The 27,094-nt window shown below is 46.0% G+C and overlaps 1 protein-coding gene across 3 annotated transcripts in view; it reads left to right on the top strand.

Annotated features, from left to right (window-relative positions):
- Positions 1–27,094, top strand: part of SYN3 (synapsin III) — a 279,590-nt gene that overhangs the window by 222,813 nt on the left and 29,683 nt on the right. For all 3 annotated transcript variants that reach the window (XM_073324725.2, XM_073324735.2, XM_073324744.2), the window contains 2 exons: positions 10,885–10,947; positions 25,886–26,028. In XM_073324725.2, the coding sequence (XP_073180826.1) occupies positions 10,885–10,947; positions 25,886–26,028 (206 nt within the window). The remainder of the gene's footprint in view (positions 1–10,884; positions 10,948–25,885; positions 26,029–27,094) is intronic.

The following is a 27,094-nucleotide window of genomic DNA, read 5'->3' as shown; positions in this document are numbered from 1 at the left end:
TCTGTGGAGCTATAGAAATAATAAAGAGGAACATGGTATTGTCCACTGAGTCAACAATTCTGCATAGCGCTGCTGTCAGCTCATGAGCTAATAAGTTAAAGTAAGGCACACACCCATTCCACATTCCACTGGACAGTCCTGACTTTCACATGTCTAGCCCGCATTTGGCAAAGTCAACTTGCAGGCTGCAGTAAATCCTGAACTTAGTTCAGACAGAAAAAAGATTGCACTGTATATGTCACGGCACTGCATCACAAAATGATTTCTTTCACGTCTGGATTAAATCAGCTTGTTGTATTCTATGGGAAACCCAAAGCTCTTATCTACTCCCTTGCTCCTCCTGTTGGTTCCCCTCTGAATTTGCACAGGAAAAGTGCTGGACACTTCACACTGCTCAAATATCAGGATCTTTTGACTTTTAAGCATATGATTAATATCCGTTATTTTCCCACACGGAGAAGACATCCCCATCACCCAGGCAAAGACAACTAAATAAACAGAGATCTTGTCCTTTGAAATAAAGCATTAGAACTTAATCTTCTTTCAAGGAGTGAACAGAAATTGTACAGCTCCAAGCACAATGGGGCCTCAATCCTGAATGAGGATTCCAGACACAACTGTAATACATGTAATTATAAAATAGCAATGGCAAATAGCAAGAGGACTGGTAATGACACATGGGATGGATTTGAACTGGCATCTTAGAGGTGAGAAGCATGGAAAGTTAATGGAAGATGTGCTCCTAAGTCACTTAGTTGCTTTTGAAAATCCCACCTATGGAGCCTTTAACTTCCAAGTTACCAGTTCAAATCCATCCTCTGGCGGTTAGTTACTGAAATCCACCCCTCACCAATGACTGGTGGCCTATGTAGTCTGAGAAGTGAATGCGTAACACCAGACCAGTTCCTGCTAAGCAGAGGTGCGATTCTGTGCTGCACTTCCAAGAAGCATTTTTGTTTACTCCAAAGAACTATAACATTTCTGTTTACCATCCCTGCTCCCCAGAGCCTTCTTAAAATCATCCGTCATGTTGCTACAAAGTTCTCTGTGCAATATAATAGTGATTGGAATGTAATTGTGTATATTGTGTGGTGGTTTGTAAGCCCTTTGTTTGTTTCCTCCACCTGCTGCCCCTATCCATGGGGTACTCTTCCAACTCCCAGTCTGTCATCCTTTCCTCATTCAAATCCCACCCATGGACTAATTTCTTCCTTGAAGCCCACTGCTGAGTAAAACAAGGCAAATGTTACAGTAAGGGGGAACTCAGGCTTCATCTAAGGGCTTGTTGGCATGGGATGTTACTGCATGGCAAGCCAGGGTGTGACTATACAGTGAACTAGCTTGCTGTGCAGTAATGGCCCGTGTGGACACTGCTACATTGCATCAAAATTCCTAGGGGGCGCTTTGACTGATTACACTTTACAAGTAGTAAAGTGCACACCGGGCCCTTTGGTGTGCTGTAGTAGTGTCCACACAGGGTGTTACGGCATGGCAAGCTAGTACACTGTAAATTCACACTCTGACTTGCCACACAGTAACATCCCATGTAGACAAGCCCGAAGATAATTCCTTCCCTTGGCACTCCTGGTTTACAGTGTCTTTCTGTTTTATTCAAGGCAAGGCCTCCAAAGGAAGACCTCTAATAACTGTGTCTGTATCAGGGCTGAGAACACTGTTAGAGTCTAATTAATAATCAATGCTAAGAATATTTCTGTATTTAATGGATATATCCAAAATCTCAGTGGTAGTTAGTGGGTGGGGGGTGGGGAGAGTGTCATAGTTTACAGCCATGTATTTTCAAAGGGGGCTTTATCCAGCCTCTGATTTTGCACACATCGTTTTACATGCACAGTTGTTTGCACACAAGTACCACAATATCCGTTATGTCCCAAAATGCAGTTAGTAGATGCAAAGTCCTTGTAACGAAGTAGCTTGCCCAGGGCCAGCCAAGCCTAGTTACTAAGGAGACACACCTGAGCAGGGATCAGCTGATTCCCCTCAAAAGAGCAAAAAGAGGCTGAGAGAGGAATGTTCAGGGCAGGGCCACCCAGATGTGGCAGGGGGAGAGAGGCAGTTTACCCTGGTGCCTCCTTTTGAGAGGCTCTCAGGCTCCCAAAAACCTCTGTGTGGCCCTGGCTCAGGGAGACCAGAGTAGAATACAGAGGCTGCTGGTAGCGCTTTGGCCCCAACAGAGGTGCCTGTAACTGGAAAGTGAGACTACAGGCAGGACAGGCCTGGGATTGACCTGATAAGAGGGTAAATGGATGGGTTTGAGAACTTATTTTGAATGCTGTTAATTTAATAAACCAGAACCTGAAAGATTTGTGCATTATTGAAGAAGTCCCTTGAAAGGGGAAACTGAGGCAGGGGCTGCTTGCAGGTCTGCCCTGAGGCCACAAGAGGGCATGCGGGAATCAGTCACCCTATGGCACTGGTGTAGCTGGCAGAATCCAAGACCTTCCTTCCAACAAGGAAGGCATTTTGATGGTCCAAAAGGAGAGAAAGTAGAGGATGTGGTCTGTCTTCTGGCCGAGCAGCAGCAGAGGATTCAAGCATTCCTTCTGCAGCTCCTGCAGAGTCATCAGGCAACCCGGGCGGTGCAGCTCACAGCACAGCAGCAAGAGCAGGGAGATCGCTGTTGTCAGCAAGTGAGGAAGTTCCTGCTGTGTTTGAGATGTGGGAAGCCAGGACACAAAGAGCAGAGTGCCCCAGGTGGCAGTGGGAGCACTCGGAGTGTGCTCAAGGAAGAGACACTCCAAGGGTGGTCTAGAAGTGGAAGGGCCCATCCAAATGTTCCGTGTTGAGAGGTGGGGCGCATCAGGAGAGGCTGCCCCTTTAAGAATTGTAAAATGTAAAAGGAAAAGAAGAGGAGCAACAGGCCAAGTTGGGAGCATCCCCCTAAGTGGTACGTCACACATGTCCAACTAGGGCAAGGGTGAAGAAGACACCTCCCCACAAGGTGTTTCAGGTGTGGAGCGGGAGAACATGGGGTAAAAGGGGAAGAGAAAGATGGGGTCTGTGAGACAGGGAAAACCAGGCAGTCCCAGTGAAACAATCTCCAGACCTGTGGATTACCACAGGGAGTACTGTACGGGCTATTAGCAGAACCAGATCAGCTCCAGGGGCCCAAACTGGAAAAGGAGGAAAGACGGGCCCTTTCCCAGTGTAGGGTAGGGTCAGAAGGGATGACCAGTAAACTGCAGCGATGGTAAGGGGAACAGAAATACCTTGGGGGCCACATCTGCCCCTACCTCTATCATACAGGACAGTGCAGGAGGTCAGTAAGGGATTTCCCCCACCCACCAATGTATTCTGGAGGGGATTTTTAATCTTCTTCTTCTGAAGCATCAAGGATGGCCATAGCTGGAGATGGGATGTTGAACGGGGCAGGTCAGGACTCTCCTGTGGGACCAAGTGTACTTGTTATACCAATAAAATAAAAACCAGCAGGATCTTATTAAAGGGGAAAAGGCAAAATACCACATTTATTGTGAATACAGACAGAATCATAGTAAGCAGTTAGTTATAGCTATAACATTCCATTCAATCTCATATTTATTCACACATTCATTCATACACACACACACACAGGTTCTATCATAGTTACCAGCCTTAGAGTTGCTCATGCCAAGCCACTGGCCAGGTGGAGCAGGGCCTTGTCAGATGCTCATCTGATGCTCCTGGAAGTTGGTTTGCAGAATCAGACCGCAAAGTTCTCACTTTCTAGAGTCCATTTTTATAGGAATTTCTTCCTATGCCAGTCTATGGGAATTGCTTCATCATGCTGTTGCTGAATCAATCAGCAGATAGCACATTCCTGACGGCTCTGTGCTGCTAGATGTTATCTTGTTCTTTGGTTCTCCCATTCTTGAGGCTGTTGGGTGGATTCCAGTCTGCCCTCCGGGGGTCCTCTGGTTATTTCCACTTGACGCCTTCTTCAGCCGATGGACACTGGATTCTTAGGCTGGCACCTCCCTGATCATTCAGTTATTATCCACACCAAGCATCCATCCACATACATCCTCTATCTCTATTTTAATCACAATTATTAACAAAGCAAGATGAATACAACAAAAGGGCGGGGAGTCTCTGGGTGCTGTTTCTGTTGTTACAGAGTATTGCTTTGAGTCTCTCTCTGTGTGAGTAGTTGTTATTACAAAGAATTGCTTTGAGAACAGACTGTCTTAGAATGTACTAACGCAATTAGCAGCTTGCAGGTTTCACACATAGAGGGAGAGAAGCAGTACCAAAAACCAAGAGACCTCTTAATTAGTAATACTCTGGAATTTAAACTATGGGGAATCAAACTCATTTGTGATTTTAATACAGAACTTCTTTAATATGATCCAACATCCTGTCTCTCAGGTGCGTGACTGACTAGTTCTTGCTCATGTGTTTAGAGTCTAAGTGATTGCTCTATGTGCAGTCAGGAAGGAACTTGCCCCCAGGTCAGATTGGCAGTGAGTAACTTTGGGAGGAGGGGTGTTCCCTTCCTCTGCAGTGTGTGGATGAGACCCTAATAGCATCCCAATGCAATAGGGCAAGGGGCTCACTAATATCTGGTAGTGAATTCCAGCTGGCCTGACCAGTTCAGTGTGCCCCAACTCACTAATGTCAGAACCTGTATCTAAAATGTGTCATGTCAGATATCCATAGAAAGCTAATAACGTACTGATCATTAATTTTCTTTCTTGGTGTATGTAGGGGGCACAAATTCAAAATTACAAACATACTGGAAATTATGTTATCAAGGTGTGTCTGCTAGGCAGGGCTAAAGTTACTCCACCCTAGACAAAGGAATGTGGTTCTGATACATTGAAGGTATTTCCAAGGTACATTAAGAGACAATGGGAATACAAATTACACAGAAGGTAAACAGTATCATCAAAACAGCAGGGGGAGGAAATTGCAGGAAACAGATCAATTTGCATGATAGCAAACACCCGTGGGGAAAGAAACCAGCACAGAATTTCCTTCACCAGACTCCATGTCAACTTCCACACATCTTGAAAGAACTTTACTATGGCCAGGGGGGTGGCGGGACCTTCAGAACAATCCATTTCAGAGGTTCACTGGACTGTAAAGAAAGGGACAGAGAACTCCAAGTTATCTTTCATCTAAGAAGACAATGGAATTTAGGACTTTGTGCGCGATCCTGACTGGAGGGTGGGCAGCCCATCTTGCTGGAAGGTAGATTGATATGGAAATGACCTTGAACAAAGGCTGTAGCTTGTTTTATTAAGTTTTAGCCTCTAGAGAGAGATATTTGCTTGTAACCATTTCTAACTATCCTTTATGCTGGAACTCACTCAAAATCCTATCTCCTTTGTTAATAAACTTGTCTTACTTTTAATCTAAACCAGCCCCATGCTGTGTTGGATTTAAAGTGAATGTTAACTCCAGTTAATGTGCCAAGCTGTTGGGTATTGTATCTTTAAAGGAATGAACAAACCTTAATATCTCTCTGAATGGTCCAGGAAAGGGCTGAACATTGCAGAGCACATGGCTTGGGGAAAATTTGGGACAGAGATTTTGGGGTCATCTTGCCAGGTGTAACCAGAGTGTAACTGGGATATAACAAGCAGGCTGCTGGAATCAGAATTCCTGAATCAGAGCTGCGTAACACAGAGACATTCAGTGAAAGCTTGTGCGCTGACTGCAGAGGTGAAAGTAAGCCGGTCCGGTCTGGCGTACCGGCAAGAGCCAGTACGCCGTGCTTGACTGTGGGACCGGCTTCCCCAAGCTGGTGCTTTAAAGGGTCCCAGACTCCCTGCAGCGGCCAGAGCACCGGCTCCTTTAAAGCACCACCCGAGCCCCGCTGCCAGACCCCTGGGGTAGCGGCGGCAGGGCTCCGGTGGTGCTTTAAAGGGCCCGGGGCTCCAGCTGCTGCAGGGAGCCTCCGGCCCTTTAAAGTGCCCCCTGAGCCCCGCTGCTGGAGCCCCTGGGGTAGCGGTGGCGCTTTAAAGGGCCTGGAGCTCTGGCCACTATGGGAAGCCCCGGGCCCTTTAAAGCACCACCCGAGCCGAGCTGACGGAGCCCCAGGGTAGCGGCGGCAGGGCTCTGGCAGTGATTTAAAGGGCCCGGAGCTTCACTGCGCTAGTGGCAGCCAGAGCCTGGGCCCTTAAAATTGCCCCTGAGCCCCAGGACTCCCAGCTGCCTCTGCAGCTGGCAGCTCTGGGGGTGATTTAAAGGCCCAGGGGCTCCCAGCTGCAGCCAGAGCCCTGGGGCCTTTAAATCTTGATTTAAAGGGCCCGGGTATTTAAAGGCCCCGCCTCTTCCAGTCAAGGCCACGCCCCCTGCTCAGGACTCTGGAGTACTGGTAAATCCTTTAAATTATTTTCACCCCTGGCTGCCTGGGAGCATCCTGACAAAGGGTGCTGCAGCAACAGAGCATTTTGAGGAAGTTATGGGTACAGGGCAGGCAGTGACCCAACCCCTCACCTGGATTGCACCCGAGAATGTGAGAGAGGGGTGGGGGCCACTTTCTAGGATTATCTATATCTCATTTAATGAGTTCCCTGCCATTGCAGGGGCCTCAAGCATTGGTGCACCTTGGTCCTGCCTGTGCACAGCTCTGCTGCTGGCACATATTAATCTAGTCTCCTGTGGGCTGTAATACTTCGGTCTCATTTTGGTTGTTGGGTTTCGTGTGCAGCTGCTGGGTGGTGTTGGTAGCCTGTGATGTACAGGGGGGTCAAACTGGGTGATCTGATGGTCCATTCTGGCCTTAAACTATGATTCCATGAAAACAGAGCTGTTGCAGGCTCGGTAAAGGATATTAAGTCAAAGAGAGGATCAGTTCTGGAGATGCATGACCAGGATGTGGAAATGCCTAAGGAGTGGCAAGACAAGGCTGCTGGGTGTGAACAGGACATGACTGTGATGCTTTGGGAGAGGCCATTAACAGGTTGCTTTCCTCAAAGGAGAGGTATTAAAAGGTATTGGCAACTTTGGAAGAAGCCAGGCAGCTGGCCTGATAGGAAGGGACAAGCCAGCCACAGATAAGCAGGGCTTGGAGCGACAAATCAAAATGCTCGTGGGCAAAAGAGATGAGTTTCCTCTCCAAATAGCAGAGATGGACACAGTTCAGGAGAGAGAGCTGTTTCTCTCCAAAAGTAGTCAGATGAAAGGAGAGCTGGGTAGAACTTGCCCTGTGGTGTGCAAGGATCTAAGTGGGGTAGGAGGATGTAACAAAGTGACTTGTCCCTTCAGGGCTTGAGACCTGGGGCCAGCCAACTCTAGTTACTAAGGAGGCACACCTGGGCAGGGATCAGCTGATTCTCCTGTAAAGAGCAGCAGGATACTGCAGAGTCCTGAGTGGAGCATAGCGACTGATAGGAGTATATAGGCTCCAGCAGAGAAATCTTGAACTTGGAAGTGAGACTACAGACAAGTGAGACTACAGGCAGGAAAGGACTGGGAGTGGCCTGATAAGAGAGTAAATGGATGGACTCAAGGGAGAACTTGAGAACTTTATTTTGAATTTTAATTTAATAAACCAGAACCCTAGAAGGGGTGTAAATGGGCAAACCGGTTTGTGCATTATTGAGAAGGAGCCCCTTGAACAGGGGAACTGAAGCAGAGGCGGCTTGCAAGGCTACCTTAGGGCACAAGGGGGCATGCTATGACAGTCACCATTCACATGTGAAAAGGATAATACACCCAAAGCAGTACACTCAAAATTAGGGACCATAATTTTGCAAATTTGGCCCATGGTGTCATCAGTGGCCTATATTTTATGCCTACTGCATCGTTGCAACAGAATGTGGCTTTGTTGAGGCCCAGTTCAGCAAGGTACTTAAGCATGTGCCTAACTTTAAACCAGCCTTAACCAGGGGTCTCTAAACTGTGGTGCATGCCCCCTGGGGATGGGGGGGGCAGAGGAAAGTTTGGGGGGTGCACAGCAGGGCCCAAGCCAACCCCCAAGGAAGGGAGTGCCACCAAGCCCCACTCTGGTCTCAAACCAGCTCTGACCCAAGCAGCAGCTCCAATACACCCCCGCTCCGCCCCCAGCCCAGGTCCAGCCCCAGCCACAGCTCTGCCCTCATTCCCTCTCTGCCCCCAGCCCAGCTCCACTTCTAATCCAAGCTCCTCCCCTCGCTCCAGTTCTGCCCCCAGCTCCACCTTCAGCCCAAGCTCTGCTGTTGAACCAATTGTGCCATAATGGAGGGGGACCATGGACAGATAAGGAGGGGAGGCAACAGGAAAAATGTGGGTACCACTGCTTCAAACCCACAGTAATCTCCTGGAAGTCAGCAGGACCACTCACCTGGTTAAAGTTAGGCTTGCCTGCAAACCTTATTCCATCAAAGGCTGAGTGTAAGACAACCCTAGAATATATTTTATAGCATTTTAATGAAAAGCATTGTTATGCAAATGAAGTAACATCAGTTGCAGGATGACTGGCCAAGTTATGTCTGATGTCACAATCCCATCCCGTAACCCACAGACATTCTGTACAGTACAGACTGTACCCCAAGCTTTTCAACAACTGTGCACTTTTTAAACACCATCCAAAGTTATTTTCCCTGTTTGTCCACAAAAGAGACTCTTTAAAAATTAAACATGTTGAAGGACATTGGTTTATTTTGTGCATGATTACAATACAGATATGCTTTTGTTGTTAAACTCTTGTGTTGTCATTTGAATGCGTAACATACCACCCAGGACAACAGTGACTAAGGCTGTATAAATATACAGCTCAGGGTTCTAATTATTCCAGTTCTGCTCTTGTGATGTCATCTGACCTTCTTGGGCTCTGTGTGTGTATAGCCTTACAGCTACCAGTTTTATACTTTCTCTACCCATTTAATCAATCTGTCTGTCTATGGTGCCTAGTTTGCTAGCCTTCTATCTAGATAGATATGTAGAGGAGATTTTGGGGTGAGGACCAGATCCCTATCTCATGTAAATTGGCATAACTCCATTGACTTCAGCAGAGCCTGGCCAGTTTACACCACTTGATGCTCTGGCCCATATATACAATACAAAGTGATTACAGGCTCTTGTTGCTTTAACAGGCTTGTTCCTGTGAAGTGCTGAGTGCTTACAACTCCAAGTGACTTCAGCGGTACTCCGTCATCACCAGGAACTCTTAATAAAAATACAGCTTCATAACACCAAAAAAAGTAAAATTGTCTCCCTCTTTCATTGAGCCTTCCTTGACTATCCTCAGCGACTCACCACACAATGTCACAGATGAAGACGACACCCAATTCTATATTTAGGGCATAGCAGCTTCCTGTCCATATAGACAATTGGTAATTAGCACAAGAACAATTCATTTCTCTATTTCCCAACTTAAGCAAATAGGAAAGCCATTTATCTGTTCAACTTCAACTCACTGCCACCACCATATCTGCAGGTTAACTGTTTAATTAATCCAGCTCATGCTTCATGCATTTAAATAAAGACAAAATGCTCTAAATCCCATTAAATTGGGCAAATGTGCAATAAAAATACAGTGGAGTGTATGGCAATGGGGGGGCATTCAGATGACTTAAATGCACTAGTACATGATAAGGTGCCAGATGATGGTATCACAGAGAGATGCAAAAATGCACCCTATGGTGCGGGGTTTAAGTGTGACGTCCACAAACTTTAGGCAGAGCAACATGAAACAAGGTACGGCGTTATAGTGTCATATATGGTACATATTAGGCTCTTCACAGCCCTGTAAGAAAACAGGCCCAAAAGACTACATGTTTTAAGGCCCCGATCTTGTCAGCTGATCTGTGCAGGTGCACACCTACACCTGCATGGAGCCTTACTGAGGGATGGTTATGCCGGGGCGGGAGCCCTGATGAAGTCAGTGTAGCCCCCTAGCGGTGTGCCTGCATGGATCAACTTGCAGGCTCAACACACACACAAGAGGCAGTGAGACAGAAGGGACACAAACAATGTGAGTTTTTGTATTATATTATTTAATCCCTGCCCTCGCCCATTCTTTTGTTCCCCCTTTCAAGATATTGTGAATTTGGAGGCAAGAGAGTGAGAGAAGACACCATAAGCGGCATGTAAACTGCCAGCTCGGGAAGGCTAGCCCCCAGCCCTGCCCCTTTTGCCCAAGGCCCCGCCCCTTCCACTCCCTCTGCCCCCTGATGGAGCCAGGAGCCCCCGCACCGCGGCCACTGGCCCCCTGCCCCAGGCTGCCCCAGGCTGCCCCAGTTCCCCCAGCGCCGAGCCACAGCATGGGGGAAGACAAGAGCTGCAGAGAGGGAAGCAGGAGGGAATCTGGGAGCAGAGCCTGGACAGGGCCACGCCTGGCTGTTTGGGGAGGGTCAGCCTCTCCCAGCCTATGATACTTGCCCATGAAAGACACTGCAAGAGAGTTGTACTAGCGGATTGTCTTTGTGAGTTTGACCCAAGAGTTGGCATCCATTCCCTCCCCTCTTCCCCTCCTACGCACACATCACCACCATGCCTGGGGAAAGGAGAAGCAGGTGGGGAAGGAGAACTGCTGGGAGTTGGGAAGGGGTTTGTGAAAATAACTCAGATTCTCATGTAACCTTTGAAACACTGTGTTCCCCCATTGAAAACAGAAGGTTGAATATATAGGGAGGAAATGTGGGGACAGTGATAGGAAAAGTAAGGAACCAAAATAAAGGAGAGGGAGAGAGACTGAGAAAGGCCCGAACTGGAAGAAGTGCAGGCGGAGTGTTTGAAGCTGCTGCTTTTGAGGGAGGTTGACTCTGAGGAACTCTGCTTAGCCTCCATATCAGAATCATTTGGAGACCTGTGGAAAAAAAAATACTGTCCACTGTTTTCCCACAGGACCATCCTTCTTTGACCATGAAATGGTGATTCAGCTTCCCAGCAAGAATGTAGCTGGGCGATAAGAACTGCCACAGAGATATTAATAGGGTTCTTCATTCTGTCTTTCAGCTCACAACCCCAAATTTCCCTGTCGTGGTCAAGCTGGGACATGCTCATGCTGGAATGGGGAAGGTAAGGAAAAGCCTGACACAACTCACTTATTTTTACATCTCTATATATAGACATGTAAATTTACAGAGATATATTGTGTACCCTCACTCTGGCAGGGGTATGTACACTGCAACCAGCTGGGTAGGAAAGGGGTTAAGTTAAATAGCTTCTGCCATAGCTAGTCTGAGCTGCATTAGCTGCCAGTGTGGGAGGAAAGGGCCTTCAGCTGTGGCTCATTAAGAGGCAGGCATATATAGGGTGTGTGCGCAGGTGGTGTTGGGTTGGAGATTGTTATGGGTGGGTTAGAGAGGAGTCAGCTTTAAGCTATCAGGCTGGTCATTTTTGTGCTGTCTGAAAGGGGAAATATTCTTTATTGAGCACCTGCAAAGTGACCCTAGCCTGGGAGCTCACAACCTCCCATCGTCTCCTTGCAGAAGAGGGAGAAGCAGCACTGATCTTCTTGACCCTGTTATTATTATCTGACTCTATCAAATGGAAGCCCTTCAGTTATTTTCTCTCCCTACCAGAAGGAACCAGGACAGTTTGGCTGGCCCTTACAAAGGAGGAAGGCAGACTGCCTGGTTGCCTGCCAAGAGAGGAATCCTGAAAAATTCTTCCCTGCCCAAAAGAACCAGTTTGTTTTTCCCAGGTTCCCTGGGATCCTTTAGTGAATTAGCAACCTCTGTTCTTTGGGAGGGGAGGGTGGCAGCAACCCTTTTAGTCAAACATGCTCACAATGCATGTTGTATCTTCCATAGTCACCCCTGTTGCATTTACCATTATATCAAGGCATCCTACTTGTGTCCAGAATATAGTTTGTTCTGATTTGGGGGCGTTACCATCTCTCCTGGTTTTCCTTTGGATCCCAATAAAAGCTGAAGAAGAAGAATTACTAGAAATAGCCTAGCTTAAGTTTTTCACTAGAAAAAACAGGCTTCCCCCCCAAAATCACCTTTTTTGCCTAAACAGAAAACTCTGCAAGACCCAGGTTTAGTACAGCTTGTAGGCCTGGGCCCTGGAAACAAAATTATTCTCTAGGTTCCTGTCCTTCATATAGAAACTCCTTATCATTTTCTAGTGGCCCGGGTGCTCCATCTGTGGTTGCAAAAGAGGAAGCTGACTACAGTCCCAAGGCAACTGCTAGAGTGGTCTTGGGCATCAAAGAACAAATATTTAAATAAACAGGAAAACTAAATGAAATGAGTTTGTTTGGGTTTTAAACGAATACAGCTGTTAGGCTGTACCATACTGTAATGCAATAACCAGCGTAGTACTAGCCGTAGGTGGAACCACTGAATGTGGACTTGTGAGCTATTTGGCCAGGGAAATCCAATCAGAACAAACCAGAAGACAGGTGTACATGCTACTTTTCACCTAAGCAAAGGTTTCCAGCTCCTTTGGGCAGAGTGAGTATCTCAGGTGAACCACACCCCGGGACTTCCCTCATTGCTGTTCTATCACATCTGTAATGTGGGTCATAAATGTGTCGCACTTATACTGAAAGAAACCAAAGCTGGCAGCTGAGATGGTTGAAGAATCATTTAGAAGCTGCCCTGTGAGTTCACGTGGATGGCATGTCTCAAAGGACCACTGTATTCTCTTCAGGAAGTTGAGTGTCTCTCATCTGTATCAGACCTCAGATCTTTGTTTTCCCCTTATTCTTTACTGAGATTTTTGTGCCATTGCTGGTTAGAAGAGGTTTACCAAATAACATGTCAGAGCAAAAGAATATGCAATAGCATGGGGGGTTACATAAAAATTAGTTACAAATAGAGATAGTCTCAGTAGAGATGGGGTGATATGAAACATCCCAAAGCTATGGGGCTGTTCAGAGCTCAAGATTTAGATTAGCCTATTGTGAAGTTAGGGCCCACTTTCAACTGATTTTGAATACCACCCAAGTTCTGGGGTATTTGAACCTTGGGATTTGTTTGGGGCCCTTCTCCAGCTAGAAACAGCCTGAAGGGAAATTCATATTAATTTAATCAGCCTTATGCAAGTCACAGAATTTCCAGAACAAAAAAAAGGAAGAGAGAAGGTGAAGAGAAAATAGAAACCTAGCATATTTAAATGGCAAAAGCTTTGACCAAAAAGGTGTCCTCTAAAATTATGGTAATACAGCCCAGGTGAGGCTGCCAGAAAGGAACTACAGAAATGGATATTAACAGAGCTAAGGAGATAGTTGAAGAACATGTTATAATAATCAAACGTTCTTACAAACAACTCAGAAGCGGGACGCTTGCAGGAGAGTCAGTTAATCATTTTGACTACCACAGTGTAAATTCAAAGAAGCAATCAGAGAGGATAAGGAGATTACAGGGAGCTAAATTATTCCTGCGCATTGGTCTTCCCCACAGAAGACAATACAACAAGATAACTGCCCTGAGGATGCTCTTTAGTAGTGAAATGTAGGCACTGTTGGAGATAGAGCTTTGGTTTTGTTTTGAAAGAGGTTTTTGAACAGCTCAAGAAATTAATGTTCACCTGGTGGCTGATATTTGTGCAAAAGTGCTGGAGAAACTAAAGGCCAAAGTAATGAAACTACGGGCAAACATACACATTTCCATAGTCCCTAGGAGTCCCATCATGGATAAAACCTTATTGTGCTTGCATCAAAAACACTTACTAAAGTAGAGGGCTTTACCCACATTTTTAACAGGTGCTAACGGTGATCTTTCTCACTAAGAGAAATAATTGAGAAAATCATTACGTTTGAAGAGCACTAAAATGTCGTCCGTAATGGAAGGATAAAGAAATGAGTGAAGGGGTTAGTCAGTCCAGGTTATTTGCTTTTGTTGGTTTTTTTTGTATTGCAGTAGGGAGTAGGAGCCTTAGTTATGCACCCGAGCCCATTGTGCTAGCTGCTGTACAAACACAGAACAAAAAAACGGTCCCTGCCCCAGAGAGCTCAGCCACGGATTCACAATGTGGCCTTGAGCAAGTCATTTTGCTTCTCTTCTTCAATTTCTCCGTTTAAAAAAAAAAAAAAAAAAAGGAATAACAATGCTTACTGGACATTGATATCATAAGGATTAATTGGTTAGTGTTTGTAAATTGCTCTGAACATATAAAGGGCTGTATAAATTCTAAATATTTATTATTTTATTATAAAACACTGGGATGAACATTATATAATAACCAGCCCTTCACGTTCATATGTCCTTCATTTTCATGAGCCCTAAATTCCCACACAACATTTTTAAGCAAAGGGGGAGGGAGCTATCTCCAAAATTTAAATAAAAAATAACTAAACTAGGACTTATGAGGAATGAGCTCTGTTGGCATCTCTGACGCTGAAGGAGCAGCAGTCAGCACTCGTGGTCAAAATGGAAGACTTCATAAGCTCAGTGATAGTGAGGCTCACCAAGAAGTGACAGACTGCGTGTAAGGTCAGAGTGGAGAGGAAGGACTGGAATAAAACATTGTTTGAAATTTCCATTAACAAATCCGAGAAGATACTCCCAAATGACTCAAGCAGAGAAGGGGAGCGTTCTTCACGAAGAGAGATACTGTAGCCCCAATCAAACCCGCCACCTACAATACAGACATGCACATGCACCCATCACCATCATTGCCTCACATGCCTCTTCCAAAAATGAGGCCACCACCCTTACCTCATGAGCAGCTGCCTGCCCCTCATGCCCAGCTGGCACACTAAGCTTGCACCAAGTGGTTCTCTGTGCTGCTTGTGGAATTGCTCTGTCCAAAGTGTTAATTAGACAACATCTAAGGTTTTCAGTTGAATTATTGTAGAGGAATAATAATTCACCATTTAGGTGACAAGGGATCAGCAATAACAGAGGAATCTACCAACAGCCATGGATGGACTCTCCCTAACAGGAGGTCTCTTCCCAAGAACAGAACCGAGCCAGTGGACACTTAGTTAAAAATGGAGACATCTGCCAAATCAGGATATGATGCCGTCTGAGCCAATTTCAGCCCCACCCTGATATGGAGAGGGGGTCACTCTTGAGAAGTGAGGGAAGGTGAGAAGAGGCCTCCCTTCTTTCTTTCTCCAGCTGACTCTATCCCTGAGCCTTTTGGGAAGGGGAAAGCACTGAGTGTGTGAATATCTCCCAGGTGTGTGGTACCATAACCCTGAAATGCCCCAGGAATAGAGCCCACTACTGCAAATTCACTCAGAAAGCTTCTTCACCTCTCCCTGAGTAGACCATGGGAAGGAGACAAGTGTCAAATCTATCTGTACAGAGGAGAAACAGCACATATTTATGGGACATTCATTCATACATATATATATAAAAATAAGAGCAACTCTCTATATAGCTACTCTGATTTTATTTTTAGACCTCTCTAATTAGGCCAGTTTAAGAGCCACTTCAGATCCACACCAGCCTGTAATTATGAAAACATCTTCCCAGCTCAGATGAATTTATTGCATCGCAGAAGAAAGACTTGTTGTTCATAATAATGTGGTCAGAGTTATTTTTCTCTCACTGGAATGGAAGGATTTCTTTTTTTGTTCAAATATAGCACAAACTAAACAGAGCTACTATGTAATGTAAAAAAACCAGGGGGCTTTTATCAGGAAGGTTGACTCGTCACCTTGTCTCTTCTGGAACTGGAAATAGAACGTTCTAAAAATGAGAGCTTTGAAAATCCAGTGTATTAAAGAGGAAGCGAAAAGAGCAAAAGTCGCCTTGGTTTGTCAAGGGACAAATATTTTCCTAAATAGGGGACAAATAATGATTTAACATGTAACAGCACAGTCCAGTCATTGCAGTCTCTCTGACTCCTGAGTCAGGAGATACCACCCACCTTGAAAATAGCAGGAGTATCCCAGTTTTTGAACATGGGTCTGGTACCTTTTGCTGGACACGGAGAGCTGTGTCCAATCCAGCACACACAGCCTGCATTTGGGACTGCTAAAACCTGTGGCTAAGGCTGGCCTTTAATTAGAAGTGCTGTGAGGGAAGCTGTGAAGGGAAAATGCAGAGAAAATGTATTAATTATCATCAATTTTTATTTATTTATTATTAGGTGACCCTGGCAATGTGCAAGACAGTTCCAAATTTAATCTGAGGGTTAAATTCACTGGTGTCTGAGGAGGGGAGAGGATTTGTGGAAAGAGAAGGAGTCTGAGCAAATTTTGTGAGAATAGCCATTCTTGTGAGTCAGTTGTCCCAATATGGCACAAGCTGTTTAAGAACAAGTAAGCTTATGAGATGTTTGCCATTTGAGATGGAGGAAAGATCACAAACTCTGTTGATGCTGTGTGACTTCCATCATTTGGGGTGGAAATCTCATGAGAACAGCTAATAAGATTTTATCGTATCTGTCTGTCTGTTTATTACAAACCCATTGCTGCACATTTGAGTGCCATCAAACGCAAATCCTACCCAATTCAAACTTGAACCGATACCTTGTATCTGAACCCTAGTCTTAGCCCAATATGGACACAGATAACTACCTCATCAACCCATCTGTAATAGAAAGTGGGTTTAAAGTGTGGAACAGAGTCAAGTTTGGGTCACATACAGACAAAAAACTAATGCACTCTTCTCTTTATAAAGGACTACTATAATTATGTACCTGGCTGACAGATTCTTTGTTTGTGTGGCCACGTGACAAGTGAAAGTGAAAGAGGAATATGACTGAGTGTCTGCAGTGATCAGATTGGAGATAAGAGGGGATGTGATGACCCTGGGACTCTGGAGTCCGTGAACACTTAGGAAATATAAGCATGGAAATGGGAGTAATGGAACACTACACCTAGAAATCAGAGCTGGGAGGTGGAGAGACCAGAATTTCCTGTCAATGCCCCTCATTGCAAGGACCAGGTGTTCTGACTCTTTGATGCCATAAAGTGGTTGGGTGTCCAAATTGACTGAAATACACAGTGCTAATTTTTTAGGCTCCCAAGATCATTTGAAATTCTGCCTTGCAGGAAGGTTATATTCACATTTCTCTGTTAGTAGAAGGGATGTAGCATCACGGGATATGTCTACCCTGCCATTAAAAACCCGCAGCTGGCCCATGCCTCCTGACTTGGGCTAAGGGGCTGTTTGATTGTGGTGTAGCCATTTGGGCTCAGGCTGGAGCCCAGGGTTTGGGACCCTGCAAGGATACACTACAGTTCAACAGCTCCTTAGCCCAAGCCCCACAAGCTACAGTCAAATGGCCCAGGCCAGTTGTGGGTGTCTAATTGCAGTGTAGATATACTCTTAGCCGAGACGCCTGGGTTCCAGGATGGCACAGGGTCTTTTTCTCCAGTTCACTGTAGAAGTGAATTAACTGAATGAAGGCCACTTTAATTCTGAATGAGAGTATCCACCCAGGGGTTTAATTCAGATTAACTAATCCACTTCAAATGTACTCCTTTAGTAAAATCAGAGTAATTTTACTGAGTGTCCCCATGTAGACAAGCCCTCAGCATCTAGCAGGGAGGGAATACTAGCCTCAGGTCAGGTTGCAGTGGCCAGTAAAGGAGTTTCGTTAATGGCCTATGAAGATGCAATCCCTGACCAAAGGAATTGTGGCTGCTCTGGGTGTATATCCTCAAAGCTCCCTCTGAGCTCCCCAGTTCACTACAGTAATAATAACAGCATCAGTACTGTATACCAGTGTCCGAGAAGGATCTGATTCAGGGAATCTTCAGACTTCAGCAGGGAGCCTTCTCACTCAGAAAAGACATTAATCAACATCCCTGGCCAGATCTCTTCACAACAGGTCAGCAAAACTCTATAGCAAACAGCAGTGGATGGCTTTAGAATGAATCTATTACTGATCAAACAGCCAGCACAGCTTAGCAAATAGTCTAATATCAGGAGACTGTGTTTGCACTTAGCCCTGGTCTACACTAGGAGTTGAGGTCAAATTTAGCAACGTTAAATCGATTTAACCCTGCACCCGTCCACACGACGAAGCCCCTTTTTTTGACTTAAAGGGTTCTTAAAATCAATTTCCTGACTCCACCCCCGACAAGGGGATTAGCGCTGAAATCGGCCTTGCTGGGTTGAATTTGGGGTACTGTGGACGCAATTAGACGGTATTGGCCTCTGTGAGCTATCCCAGAGTGCTCCATTGTGACCACTCTGGACAGCACTCTCAACTCAGATGCACTGGCCAGGTAGAAAGGAAAAGGCCCACGAACTTTTGAATTTCAATTTCCTGTTTGGCCAGCGTGGCAAGCTGCAGGTGACCATGCAGAGCTCATCAGCAGAGGTGACCATGATGGAGTCCCAGAATCACAAAAGAGCTCCAGCATGGCCGAACGAGAGGTACGGGATCTGATCGCTGTATGGGGAGAGGAATCCGTGCTATCAGAACTACGTTCCAGTTTTCGAAATGCCAAAACATTTGTCAAAATCTCCCAGGGCATGAAGGACAGAGGCCATAACAGGGACCCAAAGCAGTGCTGCATGAAACTTAAGGAGCTGAAGCAAGCCTACCAGAAAACCAGAGAGGCGAACGGCTGCTCTGGGTCAGAGCCCAAAACATGCCACTTCTATGATGAGCTGCATGCCATTTTAGGGGGTTCAGCCACCACTACCCCAGCCGTGTTGTTTGACTCCTTCAATGGAGATGGAGGCAACACGGAAGCAGGTTTTGGGGCAAGGAAGATGATGGTGATGAGGTTGTAGATAGCTCACAGCAAGCAAGTGGAGAAACCGGTTTTCCCGACAGCCAGGGACTGTTTCTTACCCTGGACCTGGAGCCAGTACCCCCTGAACCCATCCAAGGCTGCCTCCCGGACCCGCCAGCTGGAGAAGGGACCTCTGGTGAGTGTACCTTTTAAAATACTATACATGGTTTAAAAGCAAGCATGTTTAATGATTAATTTGCCCTGGCATTCGCGGCTCTCCTGGATGTACTCTCAAAGCCTTTGCAAAAGGTTTCTGGGGAGGGCAGTCTTATTCCATCCACCATGGTAGGACACTTTACCACTCCAGGCCAGTAGCACGTACTCGGGAATCATTGTACAACAAAGCATTGCAGTGTATGTTTGCTGGCATTCAAACAACATCCGTTCTTTATCTCTGTGTCATCCTCAGGAGAGTGATATCATTCATGGTCACCTGGTTGAAATAGGGTGCTTTTCTTAAGGGGACATTCAGAGGTGCCCGTTCCTGCTGGGCTGTTTGCCTGTGGCTGAACAGAAATGTTCCCCGCTGTTAGCCACGGGGAGGGTGGAGGGGCTAGCCACGCACTGGGGGGGAGGCAAAATGCGACCTTGGAATGAAAGCACATGTGCTATGTATGTAATGTTAACAGCAAGGTTTACCGTGAAAGAGTGTACCCATTGTTCTATAAAATGTGTCTTTTTAAATACCATTGTCCCTTTTTTTTTCTCCACCAGCTGCATGTGTTTCAAGGATCACAGGATCTTCTCCTTTCCAGAGGCTAGCGAAGATTAGAAGGCGAAAAAAATGCATTCGTGATTAAATGTTCTCTGAGCTCATGCTGTCCTCCCACACTGACAGAGCACAGATGAATGCGTGGAGGCAGACAATGTCAGAGTGCAGGAAAGCACAAAATGACCGGGAGGAGAGGTGGCGGGCTGAAGAGAGGGCTGAAACTGAAAGGTGGCAGCAGCGTGATGAGAGGAGGCAGGAATCAATGCTGAGGCTGCTGGAGGATCAAACTAATATGCTCCAGCGTATGGTTGAGCTGCAGAAAAGGCAGCAGGAGCACAGACCGCCACTACAGCCCCTGTGTAACCAACCACCCTCCTCCCCAAGTTCCATAGCCTGCTCACCCAGATGCCCAAGAACGCGGTAGGGGGGCCTCCAGCCACCCAGCCACTCCACCCCAGAGGATTGCCCAAGCAACAGAAGGCTGGCATTCAATAAGTTTTAAAGTTTTAAACTTTTAAAGTGCTGTGTGGCCTTGTCCATCCCTCCTCCACCACCCCTCCTGGTGCTTCTCTCCTCCACCACCCCTCCTGGGCTACCTTGGTAGTTATCCCCTTATTTGTGTGATGAATTAATAAAGAATGCATGAATGTGAAGCAACAATGACTTTATTGCCTCTGTAAGCAGTGATCGAAGGGAGGAGGGGACAGTGGTTAGCTTACAGGGAAGTAGAGTGAACCAAGGGGCGGGGGGTTTCATCAAGGAGAAACAAACAGAACTTTCACACCGTAGCCTGGCCAGTCATGAAACTGGTTTTTAAAGCTTCTCTGATGCGCACCGCGCCCTCCTGTGCTCTTCTAACTGCCCTGGTGTCTGTCTGTGCATAACCAGCAGCCAGGTGATTTGCCTCAACCTCCCACCCCACCATAAATGTCTCCCCCTTACTCTCACAGATATTATGGAGTGCACAGCAAGCAGTAATAACAGTGGGAATATTGGTTTTGCTAATCTAACTGAGTCAGTGAACTGCGCCAGCGCGCCTTTAAACGTCCAAATGCACATTCTACCACCATTCTGCACTTGCTCAGCTTGTAGTTGAACAGCTCCTGACTACTGTCCAGGCTGCCTGTGTACGGCTTCATGAGCCATGGCATTAAGGGGTAGGCTGGGTCCCCAAGGATACATATAGGCATTTCAACATCCCCAGCGGTTATTTTCTGGTCTGAGAATAAAGTCCCTTCCTGCAGCTTTTGAAACAGACCAGAGTTCCTGAAGATGCAAGCGTCATGTACCTTTCCCAGCCATCCCACGTTGATGTTGGTGAAACGTCCCTTGTGATCCACCAGTGCTTGCTGCACTATTGAAAAGTACCCCTTGCGGTTTATGTACTCGGCGGCTTGGTGCTCCGGTGCCAAGATAGGGATATGGGTTCCGTCTATGGCCCCACCACAGTTAGGGAATCCCATTGCAGCAAAGCCATCCACTATGACCTGCACATTTCCCAGGGTCACAGCCCTTGATATCAGCAGATCTTTGATTGTGTTGGCTACTTGCATCACAGCAGCACCCACAGTAGATTTGCCCACTCCAAATTGATTCCCGACTGACCGGTAACTGTCTGGCGTTGCAAGCTTCCACAGGGCTATTGCCACTCGCTTGTGAACTGCGAGGGCTGCTCTCATCTTGGTATTATTGTGCCTCAGGGCAGGGGAAAGCAAGTCACAAAGTCCATGAAAGTGCCCTCACGCATGCGAAAGTTTCGCAGCCACTGGGAATCATCCCAGACCCTCAACACTATGCGGTCCCACCAGTCTGTGCTTGTTTCCCGAGCCCAGAATCGGCGTTCCATGGCATGAACCTGCCCCATTAGCACTATGATGCCCACATTGCCAGGGTCCGTGCTTTGAGAGAAGTCTGTGTCCATGTCCTCATCACTCTCGTCACCGCACTGACGTTGCCTACTCGCCCGGTTTCGCTTTGCCAGGTTCTGGTGCTGCATATACTGCTGGATAATGCGTGTGGTGTTTAATGTGCTTCTAATTGCCAAAGTGATCTGAGCGGGCTCCATGCTTGCCATGGTAATGGCATCTGTACAGAAAAATGGCGCGGAACGATTGTCTGCCGTTGCCCTGATGGAGGGAGGGGTGACTGACGACATGGCTTACAGGGTTGGCTTACAGGGAATTAAAATCAACAAAGGGGGTGGCTTTCCGAGAAACTGAATGGCCCCCTCAAGGATAGAACTCAAAACCTCAAGGATAGAACTCAAAACTGGGTTTAGCAGGCCGTTGATTTCATGGAGGGAGGGAGGAGAAAATGAATACAAACAAATCTGGTCTATTTCTTGTTTTGAGCCACTTCATCTATCTTTATACATCTTGCTGGCAGCAGACTGTGCAGTACGACCACGAGCCATCGTCGTCTCCTGGGTGTTCGGCAGAAGATGGTGCAGTATGACTGCTGGCCATCATCTTCTGCTGGCTGCTGATTAAAAGGCAGTGCACTGCCGGTAGGACTCAATCGCCATGAGACGAAACTTAAAAGGGAAATGACCTGGCTGAGTCACTCCCATGTTTGCCTAGGCGCCCCTGACCTCATCGAGGTCAGTTAAAAGAGCACCCAGGACTACGTCGACGACGGCTACCAGTCATACGGCACTGTCTGCTGCCAAAAGGCAATAAATTGCTATGTGTAGCAATGCAGTACCACGTCTGCCAGCACCCAGGAGACATACGGTGATGGTTAGCTGAGCGGGCTCTATGTTTGCCGTGGTATGGCGTCTGCACAGGTAACTCAAGAAAAAAGGTGCAAAACGATTGTCTGCCCTTGCTTTCATGGAAGGAGGGAGGGAAGGGGGGCCTGACAATGTGTACCCAGAACCACCTGCCACAATGTTTTAACCCCATCAGGCACTGGGATTTCTACCCAGAATTCAAATGGATGGCGGAGACTGTGGGATAGCTACCCACAGTGCAACACTCCGGAAGTCGATGGTTGCCTCGGTACACTCTGACGACTACATGCACGTAGAGCATTTGTGTGGGGGGACACACAATCGGCAGTATAAAAATGCTTTCTACAAAACCGACTTCTATAACTTTGACCTAATTTCGTAGTGTAGACATACCGTTAGTGTTTGCACACATTTACACAACTAATGGAACACTGGGTTTATCCATACTAGGATGCAGAAGAGAATAAATAGTTCCTATTAATTTTTTCTAGCTTCCTTTGCCTCTTTTTCACACTTTTTTTATTTTTTGTTCAACTCATAACATTTTAAAAGCTACAATTACCCACTGGCTAAGTGGAATGTGAAATATTCCTCCTGAGTGTGTTTGGCTCATTAGTGACACATGCCTACACCATCATCCCAGTGTCACAATGCATCCAGGCTGGCTGAACTGGGATCCGAACTTTCTTTCTTTAAAACAATGGATATTTGATTGGGATTTAATAGTGACATATAAAAAAAGTTATAAGGGGAGAGAAAACAAATACAAAATATGTAAAAGAAGGAACTTAATAAAGTACAGGATTGACAAGTAAGATAGGAAAATCAATCTAATTAGACTGTAACTATTTATCTGTTTTCAAGGTAATAATTGTACCTGGACTAAACAAACTTTATCCTGACCATGATATCCTATTGAGATGACTGTGGCTGGATCAGACAATTGACAGAATAAGATTTTTTTTTGTTTGGGGATGATTTTGGTTTTGTGCCTGTTGGGAAAGAAGGCACAGAGCCACTTAATAGGGGGAATTCTGGAAGTTCTCTTAGCTATAGAAGCCCTGAGAATTCCACAGGAAGGTTAATTGAATCCGAGGGCTGGCTCAGGAAGGACAGACATCTGGGGAGATGGTTTCCTATAATGTCTGAAAAGGATCACCATAAGTCACTCGTGTGCTGGGAGGATGGCAAACCTGTCCTTGTGTAGCATTGTTAGAGAATTCTTCTTTGGCTTTTGTTGCTTTAGTTCATTAATTTGGGTTCCTGTTAAAAACCCCATTTATTTTTCTGTTTAACTGAGCTGAATGAATATTCTCTGGTCCTCTGGAAAATTGCCTTCTGGAGTCATGTGCTTCTGTCTTCCACAACTGGGAGATATTCCAGATCCTTTCTGCTGATTCCCAGATTTCTGAGCAAGAGTCCAGGTGGTTGGAAGAAGGGAGAGTCACGTGTCCTGAATCTAGCTGTCAAAGGAAGCAGTGCCCTCTTTTTCACCTCTGTGGCAAACATTCGTTGGCTGTAAATGTAGTCATTTCAGCTTGGACACAGAGAGACCCTGTACCACCAAGCGTAGTTTGTGTCAGAGCCCACAAGAGTCCCTGCTCCGAATAGGGCATTATATAATGGCTTTTCTATTGCCTGTTTCCTATTGGTATTTTCCTATTGCCAAAGGGTCCAGGAGAATACTGTATGTTGTAACTTAGTGCATTGTCTGCCCAATGTAGTCGCTCCCAGACGCATCTCATCAGAGTGGGACTCACTCATCTCACTCAATTTGTCCAGGCTCTAGTGTTATCTGTGTAAAAATATTGAACACCAACCAACTGGCCTCTAGTTTCCCCGAGGAGCTGTGACCATTTCTCAAAACGGAGTTCTACTGCTCTATAATCAGATCATACACCTCTCTAAGCACCTTCATCACAACCTCACCTGTTTTCCAGAGCTGCCGAGAGCGGCTGAGAAATTTGCTGAGCACAGCTCAAATTTAAAGTAGAACTACAAAGCACAAAGCCAGCCTGTCCCTCCTTTATGATGGATAAAGATGGCCATGTGCATTTTTATTTTTAATTCTGCCTGATTCTTGTGTCCTCCCTTCACTCTCTTTCTCTGGAGGACATAAAAAATGATGTCACAAAATTGCTTTTCTCCTACACCCAGCAGAGCACAAAGAGGATAATCAGCATTCAGCAAGGCAATGGAAGTTAGGAGCTAGCATCCTTGGGACAGTATTTTAAATAATTTATATAGAAACAGTCAAGGGCCAAACCACTTTTGCAATCCACCTTCACCTCAGCTCTTCCGGTACTCAAAAATTCACTAGATCTGTACCTCACCTAGGTAAGAGAGAATTTCTAAGCCAGAATGTGACCACATTTTTGGTTTCTGTTTGGAACTTACAAACTCTAATGTACATGAAAAACACACCCATTGCAGGTTAGTAACACACTGGTCCTTATCCTTTTGCTTACATACTCAGGATGGCTACTGCCATCCCATGATTTTAGGTAGACATTTAGAATAGCTCATTTGTTCTTTACAAAGAGACACCAACCACCAATGCATATGTTTCCTTCAGACTGGTTTACAAAGACCTGTGGCTCTTTCCAGCCCCTTTTCACACATATATGGATATAATTTGTTAGTCTTGAGGGTAGGGACCATCTTTTTGTTCAGTGTTTGTACAGTGCCCCGCAAAATGGGGTCCTGATCCTTGACTGAGGCCTCTGGATGCTGCTGCCATACAAATAATAAATAATAATGCATGATGAAAATCACATATTGCCCCGATCCTATATTATAGACCTGCTTAAATTAACACATCCGTCTCCACACTATCATCTGGAGGCATTGTAGTTGACCGGGCTTCGCTGATGTACCAGAGTAGATTTTTGCCAGTGCAAATTTCTAAAGGTTGTGCTTGGTGACATGAAGATAGTAACATTGTCTGCGGTGTGTTGGTTGGTTTGTTTTTTTGCAGTATTGGGAGAGGAGATGTAACAATTTTTTTTCTTTACCCTTTTTAGTAGCTCTTGGCAGAGAACTGATCATCCTCTATACTTAGTGATTCCTTTTTCCAGCATTTCTTTTTTGAAAGTTCCAAGGTATTTCCAGTAAATAAATATAACACTGTGAAAAGCTAGTTTCCCAGGAAATTTGCAGCCCTTCGGGTATAGATCTCAACCCCCTGAGCATCACGCCATCCCGTTCCTTCTACACCTCTAGCCAGCCTCCCCCACACGCACTCCCATGACCTCCAGCTTGCACTGCCTGCAGTACGTGGTCTCCCCTAGGAACATCATCCTCATGAGGCTCGTGTTTTGTACACTTCCAGCCTGGAGTCCTGTGCCAGGCCTTTGCGTAAAACTAGATAAGGGCACTGTGAACTGCTAGGGATCTAGAGACCAGGAGTGGCAAAAGAAAAACCCCAACCCCAAAACCCCTCTCGCTTCTTTATTTTCTGGTATAAATGCCTATTTCCTGGTCACTCCTGATTTTCTGTTCTCATCAGATGTTTAGTGGTAAGTAATAGGGTAAGAGTAATTTACATGCTTGGAATTAAGTTATGCTACAAAAATATAACGAATGCTTTTCTGGAGCATTTCAGCTGTGTAACTCCCATTAAGTCTTATGGGGAAAGCCCCATGGAACTCTTTAATCATAAGTAGATGTTCTTCTTACTGATCCCCCAGGGCTTGTACATCAAGGAGGGAGACATGCCAGTTGGCTAGGTATGTGTAAGGTTTGCCTGGATGAAGCATCCTTCTACCTACTGTCGTCCATGCTTCAACCTTACTCTCTTTATTGTTTAACTGTCATTGTGCTCTACTATTCATCCACTGAGCTGACCCCTCCTCACAGATATTCCTGTTCCTTTTGTGCTCGCCGCTCTTTGGCTGGATTTCGGCAATTGCAGGTAAAAGTTGAGAACCAGTACAACTTCCAGGACATGGCCAGCGTGGTAGCCATGGCAAAAACCTACGCCACCACTGAAGCATTCATCGACTCCAAGTACGACATCCGAATCCAGAAAATCGGCAGCAATTACAAAGCTTACATGTGAGTGTGTGCTCTCATGGTTGGGCTGGGGACGGGGCAGCAGGGGGGGAGGCTGTAATTGGAAAGAGACATTTTTATGAATGTGGTTTAATTGGTGTCTGCTTTGGTCAGGAAGAGGTGGCTGATTTAAGTTCCTTGAAGAATAGCCCTGGTGTGCTTTCACCTCTTCTCCTCTGCCCACAGATAGCTGCTCCATAACTCACCATCAGCGCCTTATTCCCAGGCTGTAAATCTATCTGTACCTGTCTTCGAGCTCAGCCTTGGACAGGTACCAGGAGATAAGCTTTACTCCCCTATCATTGCAGTAACTTGCTTTCTAAAAGGTCCCATCTCTCCTGACCATATAGACAAATCCTCCATCTCTCAGCACCCTCTAGTGGGAACAGTCACCACAATCTTACAACTTCAAGTGAAATATTAAAAACAAAGAGGTGGCCTATGTTACCACGTTGCATGCCCCACTTTGGCATGAGTCAGAGCCAATCCATGGAGTTTTACAGTGCAACTGACCCACCGCTACTATCCTTTAGCCCCCTGACCCAGGAAATTACTCATGCTGCTGCAGTGAGGTAACACCATCACAGTAAGAAACTGCCACTGAAATGGCGTGGTGCTAGATTATTAGTATTTTGTCATTTCTTATTAGTTATGAATATTTCTATTGCGGTAATGCCTAAGAGCCGTAGTCATGGACCAGGACCCTGTTGTACTAGGCACTGTATAAACACAGAACAAAAAGAGAATCTCTGCCCCTGAGAATTTACAATCTAAGTATAAGACAAGAGACAGCAAGTGGGGACAGACAGACTGATGGAGGAGTGCACGGACGAAATGAGCAACACTGGTCAGCATGATAGGCAGTGATCTCAGCGCACCAGCTGCCTAGCCAGGGTCAAGTTTTTTGTAGGCATCCTGGCAAAGGAGAGTTTGGAGGAAGGATTTGGAGGTGGATATGGTATTAGTTTTGCAGGTGTTTACGAGGAGCTCCTCCCATGTGTGTGGGGCAACATGGGAAAAAGCACAAACGTGCTTGTTTGAACAGTTAGCAAGTGGGCAAAGAAGGCTG

Source organism: Lepidochelys kempii, chromosome 1 (genome assembly GCF_965140285.1).
Source record: "Lepidochelys kempii isolate rLepKem1 chromosome 1, rLepKem1.hap1, whole genome shotgun sequence".
Taxonomy (NCBI): Eukaryota; Metazoa; Chordata; order Testudines; family Cheloniidae; genus Lepidochelys; species Lepidochelys kempii.
Note: the sequence above shows the minus strand (reverse complement) of the source record. Positions and strands in the feature narration are given on the sequence as shown.